Source organism: Erpetoichthys calabaricus, chromosome 8 (genome assembly GCF_900747795.2).
Source record: "Erpetoichthys calabaricus chromosome 8, fErpCal1.3, whole genome shotgun sequence".
NCBI lineage: Eukaryota > Metazoa > Chordata > Cladistia > Polypteriformes > Polypteridae > Erpetoichthys > Erpetoichthys calabaricus.
The window spans coordinates 131,354,904-131,372,313 of record NC_041401.2 but is presented as its reverse complement, the minus strand read 5'-3'; the positions used below and the strand labels follow the sequence as shown (position 1 = coordinate 131,372,313).

Genomic DNA, 17,410 nt, shown 5'->3' with positions numbered 1-17,410 from the left:
CCTCAAATCTGTAATTCTTTTTTTTTTTTGGAATATTAACAATGTGTTAAAAAAAATGCTTTAGTTGCCTCACATTTTTATGCAATCGTTTTGTTCACCCCACTGAATTAAAGTTGAAAGTCTGCACTTCAACTGCATCTGAGTTGTTTCATTTAAAATTCATTGTGGTAATTTACAGACCCAAAATTAGAAAAAAGTTGTCTCTGTCCAAATATTTATGGACCTAACTGTATGTGGTTAAGACACTAAAGAGAACTCTGAAGTTAAATTGTAGTTTCAGTCACAGTTAGGAAGGCAGGTCATTTGATAACCTTAGGCCGATTTTAATGTCTTTTCTACTTGTGTTTTTTTTATTCTTTTTCTTTATAGATTACACGAGGAGCAGCAAAGATTGGGAAAACTAAAAATAGCTTCTAAAATAGTAGAAGAAGCTTCTCTGTTAGAAAAACGCAAAAAACATCAAGCAAGGAATTTTCTCCGTATTTCTAAAAGATCCATTAACAGGGAATTAGGCATTTCTCATCAAACCTTACAGCGCTACCCAGATTGCTTTCTTGAGGACACAGTTAAAGAAGATTACAAACCTGTAAGTATAAAAAATGATGAATGTCATCAATGTCAATATCAAAGATATTGAGTTAATGAAAAAAATATAGAATTAATGAAAAATAAATAATATGAAATATATATTTCAGCTTCATTTATTCTGTTTCACATGAGGGCCTTATTTTTTTACATTACTGTGATGAAACATAGTTTTGTCCATATTCACAAATTAATGGAAAAATTCTACATTGTGTAATTATTCAAACTACTTATATACCATCTATTAATTTATTATCAAACCAGATTAATTCAATACCAGTACAAGGACACAAGACTTGGAGTCCATTTCAGGTGCAAAACCAAACTAGGTTCACCTTGGTGAAGTAGGTGCCAGTCAAAATAGAAACTATGGGCAATTAGTCCAACATATGGTGCTTTAGAGCTATATTGTATCTTTATATCCAACAATATATAAAGTTAAATATATTTCCAGAAAATATGCTGTCTTATAAAGTCTTGAATATACTTCAAGTTTTATTAACTTTGCTGAAATGTAATTAAAATTGCATGACTACACTTTACATCAGTGGTTTCCAATCTTAGTCCTTGATGATCCCTTTGGCTGTAATTGTGTATTTAAGCCTGTTTCTGAGTTATTTTACCTCTGACTGAGCTTGTTGTTCAGTTAGCTGGTTATTTTTCTTACTGTACATTTTCAAAAGTTCAGTAGTGTTTTATTTACATTCTTAAGAATTTTTTTTCATATTTTTAGTTCTTAACATTCTTTTTCTGTATTTCTATTAATTTTCTTTTTCTGTGTAGCAGGCTTCCTCAATTGTATCTTAATAATGATAATTAATGATAAACGGGTAGACACCAAGACAAATGTCTTTGAATTTTGAAAAACAGTATCTGTGTCAGATGCACTAGTGTGCTAATTAGGAAATTATGGTTTATATAATTAGGACACTTAGAAAAAAAATCATAATGATGCTGATTTAAATCTTAAAAACCAAAGGCAAAAAACACTATGTTATCTCTATATGACACACATATGTGTACTTGCTCAATTCAAATAATATTTAGCAAACCCAGTTTTGAAATATGATTATTTCTTAATTGGGCGGCACGGTGGCGCAGTGGGTAGGGTTAGGGTTAAACAGTAAAATTACAGAAAGTTAAAACAGGTGGTGTGACAGTGGGTAGCGCTGTTACCTCGCAGTTAGGAGACCCGGGTTCGCTTCCCGGGTCCTCCCTGCGTGGAATTTGCATGTTCTCCCCATGTCTGCGTGGGCTGGGTACTCCGGTTTCCTCCCACAGTCCAAATACATGCAAGTTAGGTGCATTGGTGGTTCTAAATTGTCCCTAGTGTGTGCTTGGTGTGTGTGTGTGTGTGTGTATTTGTGCCCTGCGGTGGGCTGGCACCCTGCCCGGGGTTTGTTTCCTGCCTTGCGCCCTGTGTGGCTGGGATTGGCTTGAGCAGAACCCCATGACCCTGTAGTTAGGATATAGTGGGTTGGATAATGGATGGATGGATTATTTCTTAATTTCTTATGAATTTAAATCTCATACTATTGTGTAATGAATAGAAGAAGAATAGAATACATAGAGATCAGCTAATTAAACAATTAGACCAATCAGAGATAAAATTCAATGCTGATTGTGAATCTAGTTGGAACAAAGCCCTGCAGCCAAAGGTGTCACCTGCTCTTGGGTTTGGAAATCAGTGATTTAGAGTTATATGTTATGAAGAAAGGCATGTAAACCAAGGAATTACTTTAAAATTGGATTGTTTACATAGTACTATTTTGAGTTGGGCTCATTAAACCACTCAGACACCATATAAACAGTGACTAGGCCAGGACATAAATACAATCATGGTACTAAGGGGTTATTTACAGTCCTACCACACTTCCGGTTCATTTATTGAGAAATCTTTTTGTCTTCTAACATATCTGTACTCCAAGTAGTCTATGATAAGGATTTAGCTATAGAGAGTAACCCAACATATCATTTAGATTATTATAACTGCCACAAAACCTACTCAAAAAAAGTGTAAGCCTCCTGTCCTCTCCTAAACAGCACAACAACCTGGAACACCTGAATAAGCATATTACAAATCATATCGTTTTTCAATTTGACAAATTTGTACTTATTGTCATGCACCTTTGTCAGCACACATTTGTATGATTTGTTAAGCTTGCTATTATGACAATAATACAAATTATTCCAAAAATGATTTCAGTTCTAAAATGGACATCAAGTAATAAAATCGATACAATATAATGAAGAGCCTGAAATATTGGCTTTACCACAGTGTTCCTACAGTTCAGATTTGCAGGTGTTGAAATATATATGATTAATAGTTGACTTGTTTATTATTTTGAAATTTATATTCAAGTCCACTTAATCACAAGATGTGCTCTCTATTTGTTAAAGGTGAGGTGCAGTTCCTCCCCAGTATCTGAGGATGAAAGCTTAGCTGAAGAAAACAACAATCCTGATTTCTCAGAATGGCTTAGTAAAAGAGATGATTCAGAAGAAACAGAAGAAAACTTAGCTGAGCCTGAATTCAAAGGACTATGGGAGCAACCATTCAAGGTAATCAGCAGTAAGGTCAACAAAATTTTATAAATAAGGCACCAAAATTCTAATGAAATATTCACAATATGTTTATAAAGAAGATACAAGGCTAACATGCTTAACAAGTGTATACATAAAACAGACAAATGTACCTATTAAGCTAACAAGCCTATTGTTTCCTAAGCAGTGAGAGCAAATTCTTCTTTATATATTTTTTTTCTAATTAAAAATGTGAGCTGCTATACTAAAAACAAGCTCATTTATCCATTCATACTCAAAGAGTGTTCATTTTTATTAATAGATAAAATGTAAAGGTCTAAACTTGTTAAACCTGCTTCTCTTTTAATTTCTGTCAAAGATACACCTCACTCTTTTCCACTCCCAAGTTCAGCTGGACAATATTATATGTTTGCTGTTCCTCTGCATGAACGGGGCAACTTCTCAGATTCCTTTTTCTCACTTTATTATTTTACTTTCTTTAATGTGTGGTGGACGGCCGGCAGCTTATCCCGGCTGATACACCCCTGAGATGGAAGGATGGGGGAAGACCGCTTTTCTAGGACACTGCCTTCCCCAAAACGCTAGATGGCAGCTCCCCTGGAGTGTAATGGTGCCCCGGATTACCACTGGGCATCCTGGGACTTGGAGTGCAGTTTCTCAGCCCTGTTGGGTACCATGGGTGCCGCCAGGAGGAGCTGTGAAAGGACCGGAGGAGCCAGGCCTCATCCATAGTCCGGAAGTACTCCTAAGTCACAAGGACGGGAGCCCTCAAGTACTTCCAGAATGAAGAAAAAGCCAATTCTTCATCTAACATCTAACGACAGAAGCACTTCTGGGTCAAGGACTATTTAAAGGACTGCTGGAGACCCAGCAAGCGAGCCGGAGTTGGGAGGAGTAGGACAGAGCTTGCTGGGAGGTGTGGAGGAGAGAATATTGTGATAGATTGAATTATTGTTGGTGTATTGCCTGTTTGTTGTGGTGGAGGTGCTTTGGGCAAGAAGGAAGAAGAAATTAAACAACTTCTTGGTATTTTAACCTGTGTCCTGCATCTGTCTGTTGGGAAAAAGGGAGCAACAGTGCCGTCTAGCGTCCATGCTCTTAAATTGGTGTAGCCGGCAGGATTCTGACCATCAGTTTGGGTCAGAAAATCTTTAAAAATAATGTGGACGCAAACCCAACAGGCAGCGCTGTGACACGAGAGACTGCAAGCAAACCTTCGCCTTAATTTTACGGCTGTAGTGGGGAAGATGAAAACGAGACAGACCTGCTGCTGAAAAACAAGCACTCGGGAACGTCAGCGTCGTAGAAGAGACGGGAAGAGGCAGCCATCTTCAAGGAAGAACGCTTCCATACAATTACATCCAGGATGAGGAACATGTGGGGGAAGGACTCGAAAACTTTTATTCATTCACTGCTGTTTCGTTGAATAACATGTGTGTCAGATTCACTGGTATGCTGACACCTGACCTGTTGCTGCATCCAAACGGTGCCATCTTTGGCCTTTATGCCTGGTGCAGCTGCATTGTTCTTATATGTGAGTGGATGTTACTTGCAGGGAGGGCTTCTGTTCTTTTTGAAATACTGCTGGGATTCCATCATCAGTTGATGCTTTATTCTTCCACAATCTTCTGATTGATTTCTTTATTTCTTTTTTTATGTAGTCACTCCATCTTTTTCCCTACATAATGTGGGATATTTCTTGTCTTTAATAATTATGCAACTCCTTCCCAATATATTCTTTTCTTTTCCTTGTCTCTTACTCATTTGTTGCCAGCATACCATCCTTCTTCTTTAGACTTACTTGTTCATCTCTTTCAGTTTTCTGTGAAGGGTTGGTCAGTGGTTCCTGTCAAGTTCCTACAAGACATTAAGTTTCCCTCTATAGACGTTTTAGCTTTTCTTTAGTTACTTAAATACTTTAGAAGTACAAACAAATGACAAAACAGTGAAGACTGCTATGCAGATTAGTTACGCACAATATATTATGGAAATTTTAAAGCACACTGATTAGCATTCTCCTCTCATCAATCCAGTGCCCTGGGTTCCAGTCCCACATCTGGTGGCTTTTCTGTGTAAAGTAGGAAACAACTACAGACAGGATGCCAGAATAACAGAGTACAATAACTGTGAACAACTGAAATTTGCATTGTTTTGGTCTGTTTAACACATGAAAATACACAGACAGAATGAATAAAAAACTGTATATATTCCACAGAGTACTATGGGGTGAGCTGAAGAGAGATGCATTGGTTCTCTAGATAACTGTAGCAAACTGCAAAAGTTTAGTGCTGGGCAGCGATTAATTGCAGACAATCGCAACAATCACATTGTTATGTGCAAAATTCAATAATGAACTCAAAAGTAGTGTATTTGGTTTGCAAACACTTTAAACAAATAAGGTGCTTTTTAACAGCAGTATTCCCTTTACATTGTAGCAGTTAAAATATTTCTTGTAAATCTCAACTTAAACATTAATGTAATAAAATCAAATATAAAACCAAAGCTATTTGCCACTGCCAGGGCATTAACGTTTTATCTAATTTGTTATAGAAAAACAAGTTATCCTCAGGCTCCAGAGCCACGATCACAACATTATAACAGGCACCTTCCAAGCAACAGCAAGTTAACATTTCTAAATCTGTTTTATTTTTAATCTGAACAGATACCAGCAGAAACATTTATCAGAGAGCAGCATAAACAGTCTATGTTCAGTATTAACTCTTTGAGGGCTAATATTTTTTCCAAAAAACTCAGTTTTCTGAAAAATGCACAAAGCAATGGTTTCACACATAAATCAACATAAAACGTCTGTTGCTGCCTGTTGTGCCTGCTGTCAGTGCCTGTTCGCAATTTGTGGCAGCAGCGGGTTTGCAGGAGGTGGCTTGATGGCCAGCAGGAATGCATGGTGGGCTGGCTGCCTGGCTGTCTTTGTGAGACAGGTGTGCAGGTGTGGCAGTTGCAGTGAGACACAATATGGTTTGTACCTCCTGTCATCGTAAGTGTCTGTCCTCCCAGGCAAACGTTGCCATAGGTGCATCAGCTACACAAACTTGTTCAGCATCATGATCAGCTGGGGACCGATCAGCTGATGCTGGTACCTCACTTTCGTTTTCGATTTACATCTTCAGATCACTTGCATTAAAATTGGAGTCCGACAAATCAGAGTCCGATTCAGCGATAATACGAAAAAAGTCATCCACGGATTATTTTGCTTTAAGCATTTACTTTGGTATCTCTCCACATGCTGTTATAGAAGTTATTTGCTCTTTGCTACTCATGCATGCACAGGGAATCAAGGTCAAATCAACAAAGTTAACTTACCTTCTGGAAAAAGCGTATTGAAAGGCGCTGTAACAAGAAGATCACTAATCTCTATCCATCGCTAGTGGGACCGAGGCTTTCAAAATAATAATAATAGCAAAAACTGAGTTAACGTGTGATAAAATACTTGCCGGTGTTAATTAATGCGTTAACGTGATAGGTGGAAATTGCCCATTCTGCTAGGCTTTAGTGGCACACCAAGCCTGTTAAGGCAGCAGATTTAATAGATATCCAATTGTGAAAACCTCTACTCACATTTCCAAATTAAGTGACTGAACCCCAGTTTGTACCAAGATCTGTCTGTACTTCATTTGATAACAAAGGTGTAAATCAGAATTCAATTGACATCTCTCCAGAGGCTCCGTTGCAGATTTTTTTGATCCTGAAGACGTGAAATGGACACAAGCCAGATCAAAAACCCATAGTTTAAGGACTGATATCTCTGATGGACAGAAGAACTTGCCTACGAGGAGACTCTGATTTTGTAACTGAAGATGACTTTAATCCAAACAGGAGAAGTTATACATTCCCTTACAACTCTTTGCACTACTACTACTACTACTTGGAATTGTAAAACTATGTGTGCCAACATAAACTAGAACTTTACATAACAAGTAAATACCCAGCCTCTCTATGTTTATTTGTTTGTCTATCTAGTTTGTCTGTGTCCTGTCTTATATGTCAACTAGCCATGGTACCTGTTATTGAAAAAAATAATGAATATATATTGCACTACATGTACCTTCAGAGTCCATCCATCCATCCATTTTCCAACCCGCTGAATCCGAACACAGGGTCACGGGGGTCCGCTGGAGCCAATCCCAGCCAACACAGGGCACAAGGCAGGGAACCAATCCTGGGCAGGGTGCCAACCCACCGCAGGACACACACAAACACACCCACACACCAAGCACACACTAGGGCCAATTTAGAATCGCCAATCCACCTAACCTGCATGTCTTCGGACTGTGGGAGGAAACCGGAGTGCCCGGAGGAAACCCACGCAGACACGGGGAGAACATGCAAACTCCACGCAGGGAAGACCCGGGAAGCTACCCCAGGTCCCCAGATCTCCCAACTGCGAGGCAGCAGCGCTACCCACTGCGCCACCGTGCCACCCACCTTCAGAGTCTTTCCTCTGTATTTGCATGTGTGTGAACATGTCTTCACCAGCACTTCCTCCCTCAAGGAGGTGCCTGTTATGCCTGCTTCTCAGACTCTGACATTATTTTCGTGGTGCCCTTTTCATCTCCTGTCCAATTTTGTACTTTCTGTCTTTGAAGGCGACTCTCTCAGTGTGTCCTTTAGGTCTCTACTAACTTGTCTTCACCATCGCTATTTCTTTTGTGCTGTTTTGTAAAGCCTGTTTCTCAGATGATTTTAGCAGTTTTATACTTTCTGTCTTTGAAGCAGGTTCTCTTAGTGTGGCTCTTATGACTTTTCTAACCTGTCTTGACGAGCACTCCCCCTGTCAGGTGTGTTCTTGTAAAGCCTTCTTCTCTGACTCTGTCATTATTTTTATGTCTGGGTGGGCACGATAATTCACACACTTTAATACATTTATTGATGTCTCTTTGGACAGGCCCGGTGAAGAACGTAAATCATTTTTTCAAGGTAATTGTAACAGTTAAAACACATTTGAAAAGTACAGAATTAAACAGGCTTTTTCTGGGATACAGAAAGTGATTTATTGTATAGTTCAAGACATTGAATCTCTCTGTTAAAATGAGTGAAACAGGAAAAGTGAAATTTAATGATAACTTAAGTATTTTGTTTATGAAGTGTTTTGAAAACAACAAACAGAAAGAGAGGCATACTATCTTAACATCTGAGAGCAATATGGACATGTTCAGTCTAGGTTTTGTGATTGCATAAAAACACATGCTAATTAAGGTGGAAATGTTTAAGAACTTAGAAAAAGGAATCGAGACACAAATTAGTGAAGGAAGTGGCATTCTGCCAGCTCACCTGCCAGAAATTAACAAACGTTTACACCTTTGGGGTCTAGCCAGACAAAGCCAGACACTGCATACATAGTTTCAAACATCTCTGAAGAATGAGCAGGCAGTAAATCACATACACACAGACATCAGACTAAGCAGGCAAAGGGATACAACTATGTGTGCCCATATTTCAAGGTGATTGCAAGAACCTGCAAGTGCCTGTATATGGAACTCTTAGTCTGCAGATGATTTCGAGCAGGTGAATTCTATTGTGCACCCCAGCCTATCAAACAGAGATGAATCCATAACTCGTGCAAAAGGTGAATATAGCAATACCAGCTGAGAAAGTTTTGCAACAAGATCAAACTAAAACATGTGAAACTTTGGATGCTTTAAAAGCTCATATGATCACTACAATAGATGACAAACACCAGCTTGAAAATAACTTGTGCAAATCAACAGAAGAAAATCACAGTATTTTAGGGACAAAGAATTAGATTTTAAAAGTAAAACTGTTATCTGCTGTTAAGGACCGAGATATGATTAACCATAATCTAGTATGCTTGCAAGACTAGATAGCAGCTACTATTAATGAAAAGGCACAGTTAGAAAAAGAGACCAAAAGATGATGGGAATATCTTAAATTACTGTAAAAGAGAACAAAAAGAAACTGCTTGAAATGGTTCAAGAGGGGGAAGCATGATTGTTTTCTCCTTCAAAAGCCTTGTTTTACAAAAAAAAACACTAATTCCTCGTCATCACAGATAACACTGCATGAAAAACCTTGAAGCATGAGTCACTATAAACTTCCTTATAAGAATGTGACTGCCTCTAAGCAAATGCAGATTTAAAATGAATCAGTGGGATTGCGAGTTTCTGTGAAGCGTTCAATCCTGGTATGAATAAATATTTAAGAAAAATTTTAGCAAAGCCTAGAATGTGCCAGATTTTACTGAGCACAAAAAAAATTGCATCTCATTCACAAAACTACAACTCATCTTGTTCACACATGGATAGAAAGACAAGGTTGGGAAATCTGGTCCAACTTTGAATTATTATGCAAAGCGTTCTTTGTGCATACAGTAGATCCTGCTAAACCTATAACAGCAGCACACAAAACAAAGAAAAGATCTGTCACACTGGCAATATTATGAAATAGTGCAAGACACCTATCTCTAAAAAAAAAAATGGAAAGAAATGGAAAACGACATAAAATTCAAGGGATTATTTGTTCTAAATCTCTTACCTGTGATTAAAAATATGATCATGTTGCACATGATTTTGAGCACATGTATATAACCAAATTAAGGAATCTAGCTGAAAAGACATGGGCGATTTTAATCCAATCAGGAGAAGTTATACATTCCCATAAAACTCTCTATAAAATCCTGAAGATTTCCTTGGGACATCTCTTTGGCTCTATCAGGGGAACTCCCATGGAAACTCCTGCTCTCATTTTTCAAAATGACTTAAATCCTATGAAACCTGCTGTCTGAAACTAAAAAGTTATGACCTGCTCTTCCTTGGGGAGTCAAAGCTGACAAACCCTTCTCTTTGTAAACTTGAGATCCAGTTTCTACAAGCTAAACACTGAACTAGTCTGAAGGAAGTTTTAGATTACACAGCAAAACGACTTAACTGAAGAAGCATTGCAAAATGACAAATAAAGGACCATGCAGCAAAGAAAAAGAGTGCACTCTGACGCAAGAAAAATTCACCAGTTGAACCAGGAGCAACAAAAAAGCAACAAATCCACACAACATCAGGCATCACCTTTAAAGACTTGGAATTGTAATTTATCTGTGCCAATATAAATTAGAGCTCTGAATATAGAGTAAAAAGCCAGCTCCACTATGTTATATGTTTGTCTGTCTAGTATGTCTAAGTCCTGTCTCATATGTCAATATATATATTCATTTACCATATTTCTATAATGTGTCTGTGTAGGACTTACAAATGGTGAAAACTTGCCATTAGGTTATGGCAATATTCATGGCAAGTTCATGTTTTACAAGTCTTCAATTTTCTTGTACACATTTCTGAGCATAAGCAAATTATATGGATAAGGCTTCAGGATATTAGATGTAGGACACCGTACTCACTGACACTTTAATTTTTTATTGTAATTTCTCCAAAAGAAACATCTACATTTCTAAGGGTAATAATGCTCTGTCGCATTTCATTTGTTAATTGTCATTATTATTGGAATTTACAACATTATATGGTGTTTAAGGTGTATTAACACAGTCTTTTCCAACTCTGCCTTAAGACAAAGGGTTTTTTTTAGTAATCAACAGAAGTTGAGACACATATGCAAATAGTTTGCTTCACCTTGCAAGGCTTAATTTACCTTAATTGCTGCAGAAAATCTGTAGGTTGTAACCTATTAGTTGTTCTCTGAAGATGGCCCATTTGCAATATTCTGATATTTCCTTTTTTCAGTTTTTGCTAACCTAAACTTTAAATTTAAACCTCTGGCAGTTTACTGCTTACCTTCTTACCATTTTAGGTCATTCATTGCATTTCGACTGGTTAAATTTGAAGAAAAACTAGAAAATCTGAGGTGTTCCAAAACTTTTGACCAGTGGTGTATATGTATTTTTATGGGACACTGTTTGTATACTCTGAACAATCACTGGGTCAAAAGTTATCAAATTTCACATTTGTAACAAACTCCACAGAGACTTGGTATTTCTTTAAAATTAAGTCATTTATTCTTTTCAGTGTTTTGTATCCAGTCAGAGTCATAACTATAGATAGATAGATAGATAGATAGATAGATAGATAGATAGATAGATAGATACTTTATTAATCCCAAGTGGAAATTCACAATTTAATTGTCTTGCTTTCTTTTATTGTTAAAATTAAGCTAGTCTATCCATGTATCACTACCATAAACAATGCAAAATTGAAATTAAACTTTATATTTCTTCTTTTGTTTATATCAGTCTGAACAGCTTCTCAAAGACAAACCATTCTCCAAACTGTTTACTTCAAGCAAGATGGATCAAGAAATGTTAGCTCGAGCACTAGAAAAACAAAGTTGTGGAATAATTCAAAAGCAAATTGTTGCAGGAAAGGAATTCAAGGGTTGTGCTTTCAAAAGTAAACCTGATGTCATTCATTTTAAGGTAACCAAAGCTAATAGTACTTTCTTGTCAAAAATAAATAGGGTTTATTATCATCTGAAATATGTTTTGGCTGTTCTTTTTGTATAGCACTACAATCCTGCCGTTAATGCACTTTGAGCTTCACTTGATTGCTAGTTAATATGCTTTCCATACAGTATGTTAAAATTTATCTACTTGGAAATATTCAGCAGCCAGCAGTGGTAATTTAAAAGGTAGTTAGAGATATACTTATCCAGGCTATTAAGATGAAGAACAGTAGCAAAAATAATTTGGCACAAAAAAATAGCTAATTTTATTATTAAAATTGCTATCTATTGTAATGATCGGTCAGTTTGTCTGAAACATAATTCTTATTGAATAGAAGAGAATTTTTGAATTTTTTTTAAACATGACCTAAATGTCCTTATTTCAATTCAGAGTGTAAGGTGGGCAGAACCTTCCCAAGCAACTTCACAAGCAAGGCAGGAATTAACAATGACCAGGGTGCCAGTCTATCACTGGGACTACTCACACTCACCCACACACAAACATACAGAAAACACTCTTACAACATTCAGTTTGGAATTACCAGTCACTAACATGCATGCCTACAGAGAAGTGGAAGGAAAATCATATTATCTGAAGAAAAAAATGCACAAACACAAGCAGGGTGTGTAAGATGCTAAATTCATGTGCAGGGCTAACTGCATACAATGGTGCACCCCACTAGATATGTAATATAAAATTACTTTTTCATCTTAGGTTGCATTTTTCCTGACAATTTGACCCATATTTTATTAACCCACAAGTATTAAAAATATGCAAAAACCTGCTTCAGATATCACGTAAATTATCTCTAAATGGATAATGTGACTCTGACAAAAATCAAATGCTTGATTTATTTTAGCTTTTCTTTAATGGGTTTGGGGACAAACTTATGTATTTGTCTCCATATCACGTGTCAAAGAAACATGATTAAGACCCTGTCCACACAGGCGTTCAAACCTTGGTTAAAAGAATGCACACTGAGCTACCTAGGTGTTTTAAGTTTCGTTTTGTAGTGGTGCTTAATTGACTTCATTATGACGTTATATTTGCATTTGTTTGCCTCTGGTAAAAGCCAACCTGGAGCCCAGATTGTACTTTTGTGTGTTTATGTTTGAGGGGCAGTTATCAGGCAGAGTGGCTCTGAGGCTAGGGATCTGCACTGGCAATCGGAAGGTTGCCGGTTCGAATCCCGTAAATGCCTAAAGAGACTCTGCTCTGTTGGGCCCTTGAGCAAGGCCCTTAACCTGCAATTGCTGAGTGCTTTGAGTAGTGAGTAGTGAGAAAAGCGCTATATAAATGCAAAGAATTATTATTATTATTAGTCCAGAGTGTTTTTTTAACCTGTGGAGTTTGAGGTTCATCCTTCATTGGATTCACAAAATATGGATCAGTTGTCTTTATTAGACCTGAACATTGACCTCCTTGTGTTAAAAATCCCCCTGATATTGTCACGTAGGCGGAGAAAATATTGTCTTTGCTACTAGGTTCACCCGACTGCACAACGTGTGTGTAATCTATGAAGAAATATGAAAAAGGAAAGCTGATACAACACCATATTACCAATATGCAAGTCAATGTTAGCCCTGAAGAGTGGTTGCTTGTCACCTTGAAATGACAAATATACAAACAGTACTCTCGTGTATGTACTCTCTGACCAGCATTAATAATCCATAGTAGCTGAAGTTACGTCAGTAGCACAAACCTACAAATTGCTTCATAATCACCATTATCATTATTATTTTGATGATTGTGTGTATGTGTGTCTATATATATATATAAATTACATCTTGCCTGAAGAAGGGGCCTGAGTTGCCTCGAAAGCTTGCATATTGTAATCTTTTTAGTTAGCCAATAAAAGGTGTCATTTTGCTTGGCTTTTCTCTATATTCTTAATGGCTAACACGGTATAACACCCTAGTACTACAGATATACAAGACACCAAAATGTACCGCTACTACATGGAACTGAAGGACCCGGTGGAAGAAACTGGCACACATGGACAGCGACATCTTCTTCTTAACGAAATGCAAAAAGGAAAATCTTATCCTGAAAGGCATCATGATAAGGAATCCAACCATTCACACTTATAATACTCGGTTTGCAGAGCAACTTTGTTTTAGGACATCTGCAAGGATAAGAAACCACTTAATCCAAATTTTCTACAACATCAAGAAGAACACGCAAAGAGAGATCCAAGACCTTATCCTGCTCCTTGGAAATGACAGGCAGGAAATGGTAAAGGAGCTCCATCGCTATTACAAAAGACTCCAGAAACTCCGTATTGTCAACAAAAAGAAAAAGCTGCATAGACTACGAGAGAAAGCTGGACACTTAATAGCAAAAAACAAAGAGCAACAGACCTGCATTGTTAATCTCTCCTCATACACACCAAATGAAGCAGAGATTTCAGTACTTACAAAGGGACTCTCATATTGTCCTGCAATGCCCATTGACAACATCAGACTCTGCAATGATATGGAAGAATTCTTCAGAAAACTCTGCACGGTGCTTCGCATACTTAAAAGCTCAAAGGGCACGTACTGATTTTTTTATCTGTCTCTCTCTCTATCTCTCTCTAACTCTCTCTCTCTCTCTCTCTCTGCTCCTGACGGAGGGGGTGTGAGCTGCCGCCTTCAACAGCTTTGTGCCGCGGTGCTTCGCATACTTAAAAGCAAACAGCCCTATTGATTCGTTTGCTCCTTTGAAGAGGAAGATATGTTTGCATTCTTTTAATTGTGAGACTGAACTGTCATCTCTGTCTTGTCATGGAGCACAGTTTAAACTTTTGAAAAAGAGACAAATGTTTGTTTGCAGTGTTTGAATAACGTTCCTGTCTCTCTACAACCTCCTGTGTTTCTGCGCAAATCTGTGACCCAAGCATGACAATATAAAAATAACCATATAAACATATGGTTTCTACTTCGCGGATTTTCTTATTTCGCGGGTGGCTCTGGAACGCAACCCCCGCGATGGAGGAGGGATTACTGTACACATATTTTATATATATATATATATATATATATATATATATATATATATATATATATATATATATATATATATATATATACATACACACATATACACATATATTATATATATATATATATATATATATATTATATATATATATATATATACATACACACATATATTATATACACATATATTATATATATATATATATATATATATATATATACACACACACATACACATATATTATATATATATATATATATATATATATATATATATATATATATTACATTTACAGCATTCGTAGTCTGTGTCACAATCTGATTGTATGGGTGGTTACCTACCAGTTAACACTTGTGGTTGGCCAGCAATCTGCTAACATCCGTCACGGTGCCCTCAGTTTGTGAGGAGCAGATCATAGAATGGTTGAAATAGTTTTACTGTCTAATAAATGCAAAGAGTACGCGACACGTGTTTCTCCCTAATTCTGGGCTCATCAGGCGTACACACTCCACTGCACTCCCTCTCGGGAATCGAACCTCGGACGTCAGCGCCAGAGGCGATGCCCCTAACGTTGCGCCACGGTGTGTGGTTCGTTTATTTGCACACACACATGTATTATATATACACATACACACACACACACACATATACACATATATATATATACACACACACACACACACATACAGTGGTGTGAAAAACTATTTGCCCCCTTCCTGATTTCTTATTCTTTTGCATGTTTGTCACACAAAATGTTTCTGATCATCAAACACATTTAACCATTAGTCAAATATAACACAAGTAAACACAAAATGCAGTTTGTAAATGGTGGTTTTTATTATTTAGGGAGAAAAAAAAATCCAAACCTACATGGCCCTGTGTGAAAAAGTAATTGCCCCCTGAACCTAATAACTGGTTGGGCCACCCTTAGCAGCAATAACTGCAATCAAGCGTTTGCGATAACTTGCAATGAGTCTTTTACAGCGCTCTGGAGGAATTTTGGCCCACTCATCTTTGCAAAATTGTTGTAATTCAGCTTTATTTGAGGGTTTTCTAGAATGAACCGCCTTTTTAAGGTCATGCCATAGCATCTCAATTGGATTCAGGTCAGGACTTTGACTAGGCCACTCCAAAGTCTTCATTTGGTTTTTCTTCAGCCATTGAGAGGTGGATTTGCTGGTGTGTTTTGGGTCATTGTCCTGTTGCAGCACCCAAGATCGCTTCAGCTTGAGTTGACGAACAGATGGCCGGACATTCTCCTTCAGGATTTTTTGGTAGACAGTAGAATTCATGGTTCCATCTATCACAGCAAGCCTTCCAGGTCCTGAAGCAGCAAAACAACCCCAGACCATCACACTACCACCACCATATTTTACTGTTGGTATGATGTTCTTTTTCTGAAATGCTGTGTTCCTTTTACGCCAGATGTAAAGGGACATTTGCCTTCCAAAAAGTTCAACTTTTGTCTCATCAGTCCACAAGGTATTTTCCCAAAAGTCTTGGCAATCATTGAGATGTTTCTTAGCAAAATTGAGACGAGCCCTAATGTTCTTTTTGCTTAACAGTGGTTTGCGTCTTGGACATCTGCCATGCAGGCCGTTTTTGCCCAGTCTCTTTCTTATGGTGGAGTCGTGAACACTGACCTTAATTGAGGCAAGTGAGGCCTGCAGTTCTTTAGACGTTGTCCTGGGGTCTTTTGTGACCTCTCGGATGAGTCGTCTCTGCGCTCTTGGGGTAATTTTGGTCGGCCGGCCACTCCTGGGAAGGTTCACCACTGTTCCATGTTTTTGCCATTTGTGGATAATGGCTCTCACTGTGGTTCGCTGGAGTCCCAAAGCTTTAGAAATGGCTTTATAACCTTTACCAGACTGATAGATCTCAATTACTTCTGTTCTCATTTGTTCCTGAATTTCTTTGGATCTTGGCATGATGTCTAGCTTTTGAGGTGCTTTTGGTCTACTTCTCTGTGTCAGGCAGCTCCTATTTAAGTGATTTCTTGATTGAAACAGGTGTGGCAGTAATCAGGCCTGGGGGTGGCTACGGAAATTGAACTCAGGTGTGATACACTACAGTTAGGTTATTTTTTAACAAGGGGGCAATTACTTTTTCACACAGGGCCATGTAGGTTTGGATTTTTTTTCTGCCTAAATAATAAAAACCATCATTTAAAAACTGCATTTTGTGTTTACTTGTGTTATATTTGACTAATGGTTAAATGTGTTTGATGATCAGAAACATTTTGTGTGACAAACATGCAAAAGAATAAGAAATCAGGAAGGGGGCAAATAGTTTTTCACACCACTGTATACACATAAATTATATATATATATATATATATATATATATACACACACACACATATACACATATATTATATATATATATATATATATATATATATATATATATATATATATATATATATATATACACACACATATACAGATATATCATATATATATATATATACATATATTATATATACATATACACATATATTTTATATATATACTAGCAAAATACCCGCGCTTCGCAGCGGAGAAGTAGTGTGTTAAAGAGGTTATGAAAAAAAAAGGAAACATTTTAAAAATAACGTAACATGATTGTCAATGTAATTGTGTTGTCATTGTTATAACTGTTGCTGTCTTTTATATATATATATATATATATATATATATATATATATATATATATATATATATATTATATATATAATATACACACACACATAAACATTTATATACATATACTTATATATACATATCTACATATACACATCTACATATATATACACACATACATAAACACACACATAAGACTTACTGACTGAAACGGGCTTTCATTGACAATCATGTTACGTTATTTTTAAAATGTTTC

At 37.0% G+C, this 17,410-nt stretch overlaps 1 protein-coding gene across 1 annotated transcript in view; it reads left to right on the top strand.

Annotated features, from left to right (window-relative positions):
• The window catches only part of cfap74 (cilia and flagella associated protein 74), a 525,252-nt gene that overhangs the window by 145,922 nt on the left and 361,920 nt on the right, over positions 1-17,410 (top strand). Inside the window, exons 11-13 of the mRNA XM_051931357.1 lie at positions 370-586; positions 2,986-3,147; positions 11,342-11,524. Of these exons, the coding sequence (XP_051787317.1) occupies positions 370-586; positions 2,986-3,147; positions 11,342-11,524 (562 nt within the window). The remainder of the gene's footprint in view (positions 1-369; positions 587-2,985; positions 3,148-11,341; positions 11,525-17,410) is intronic.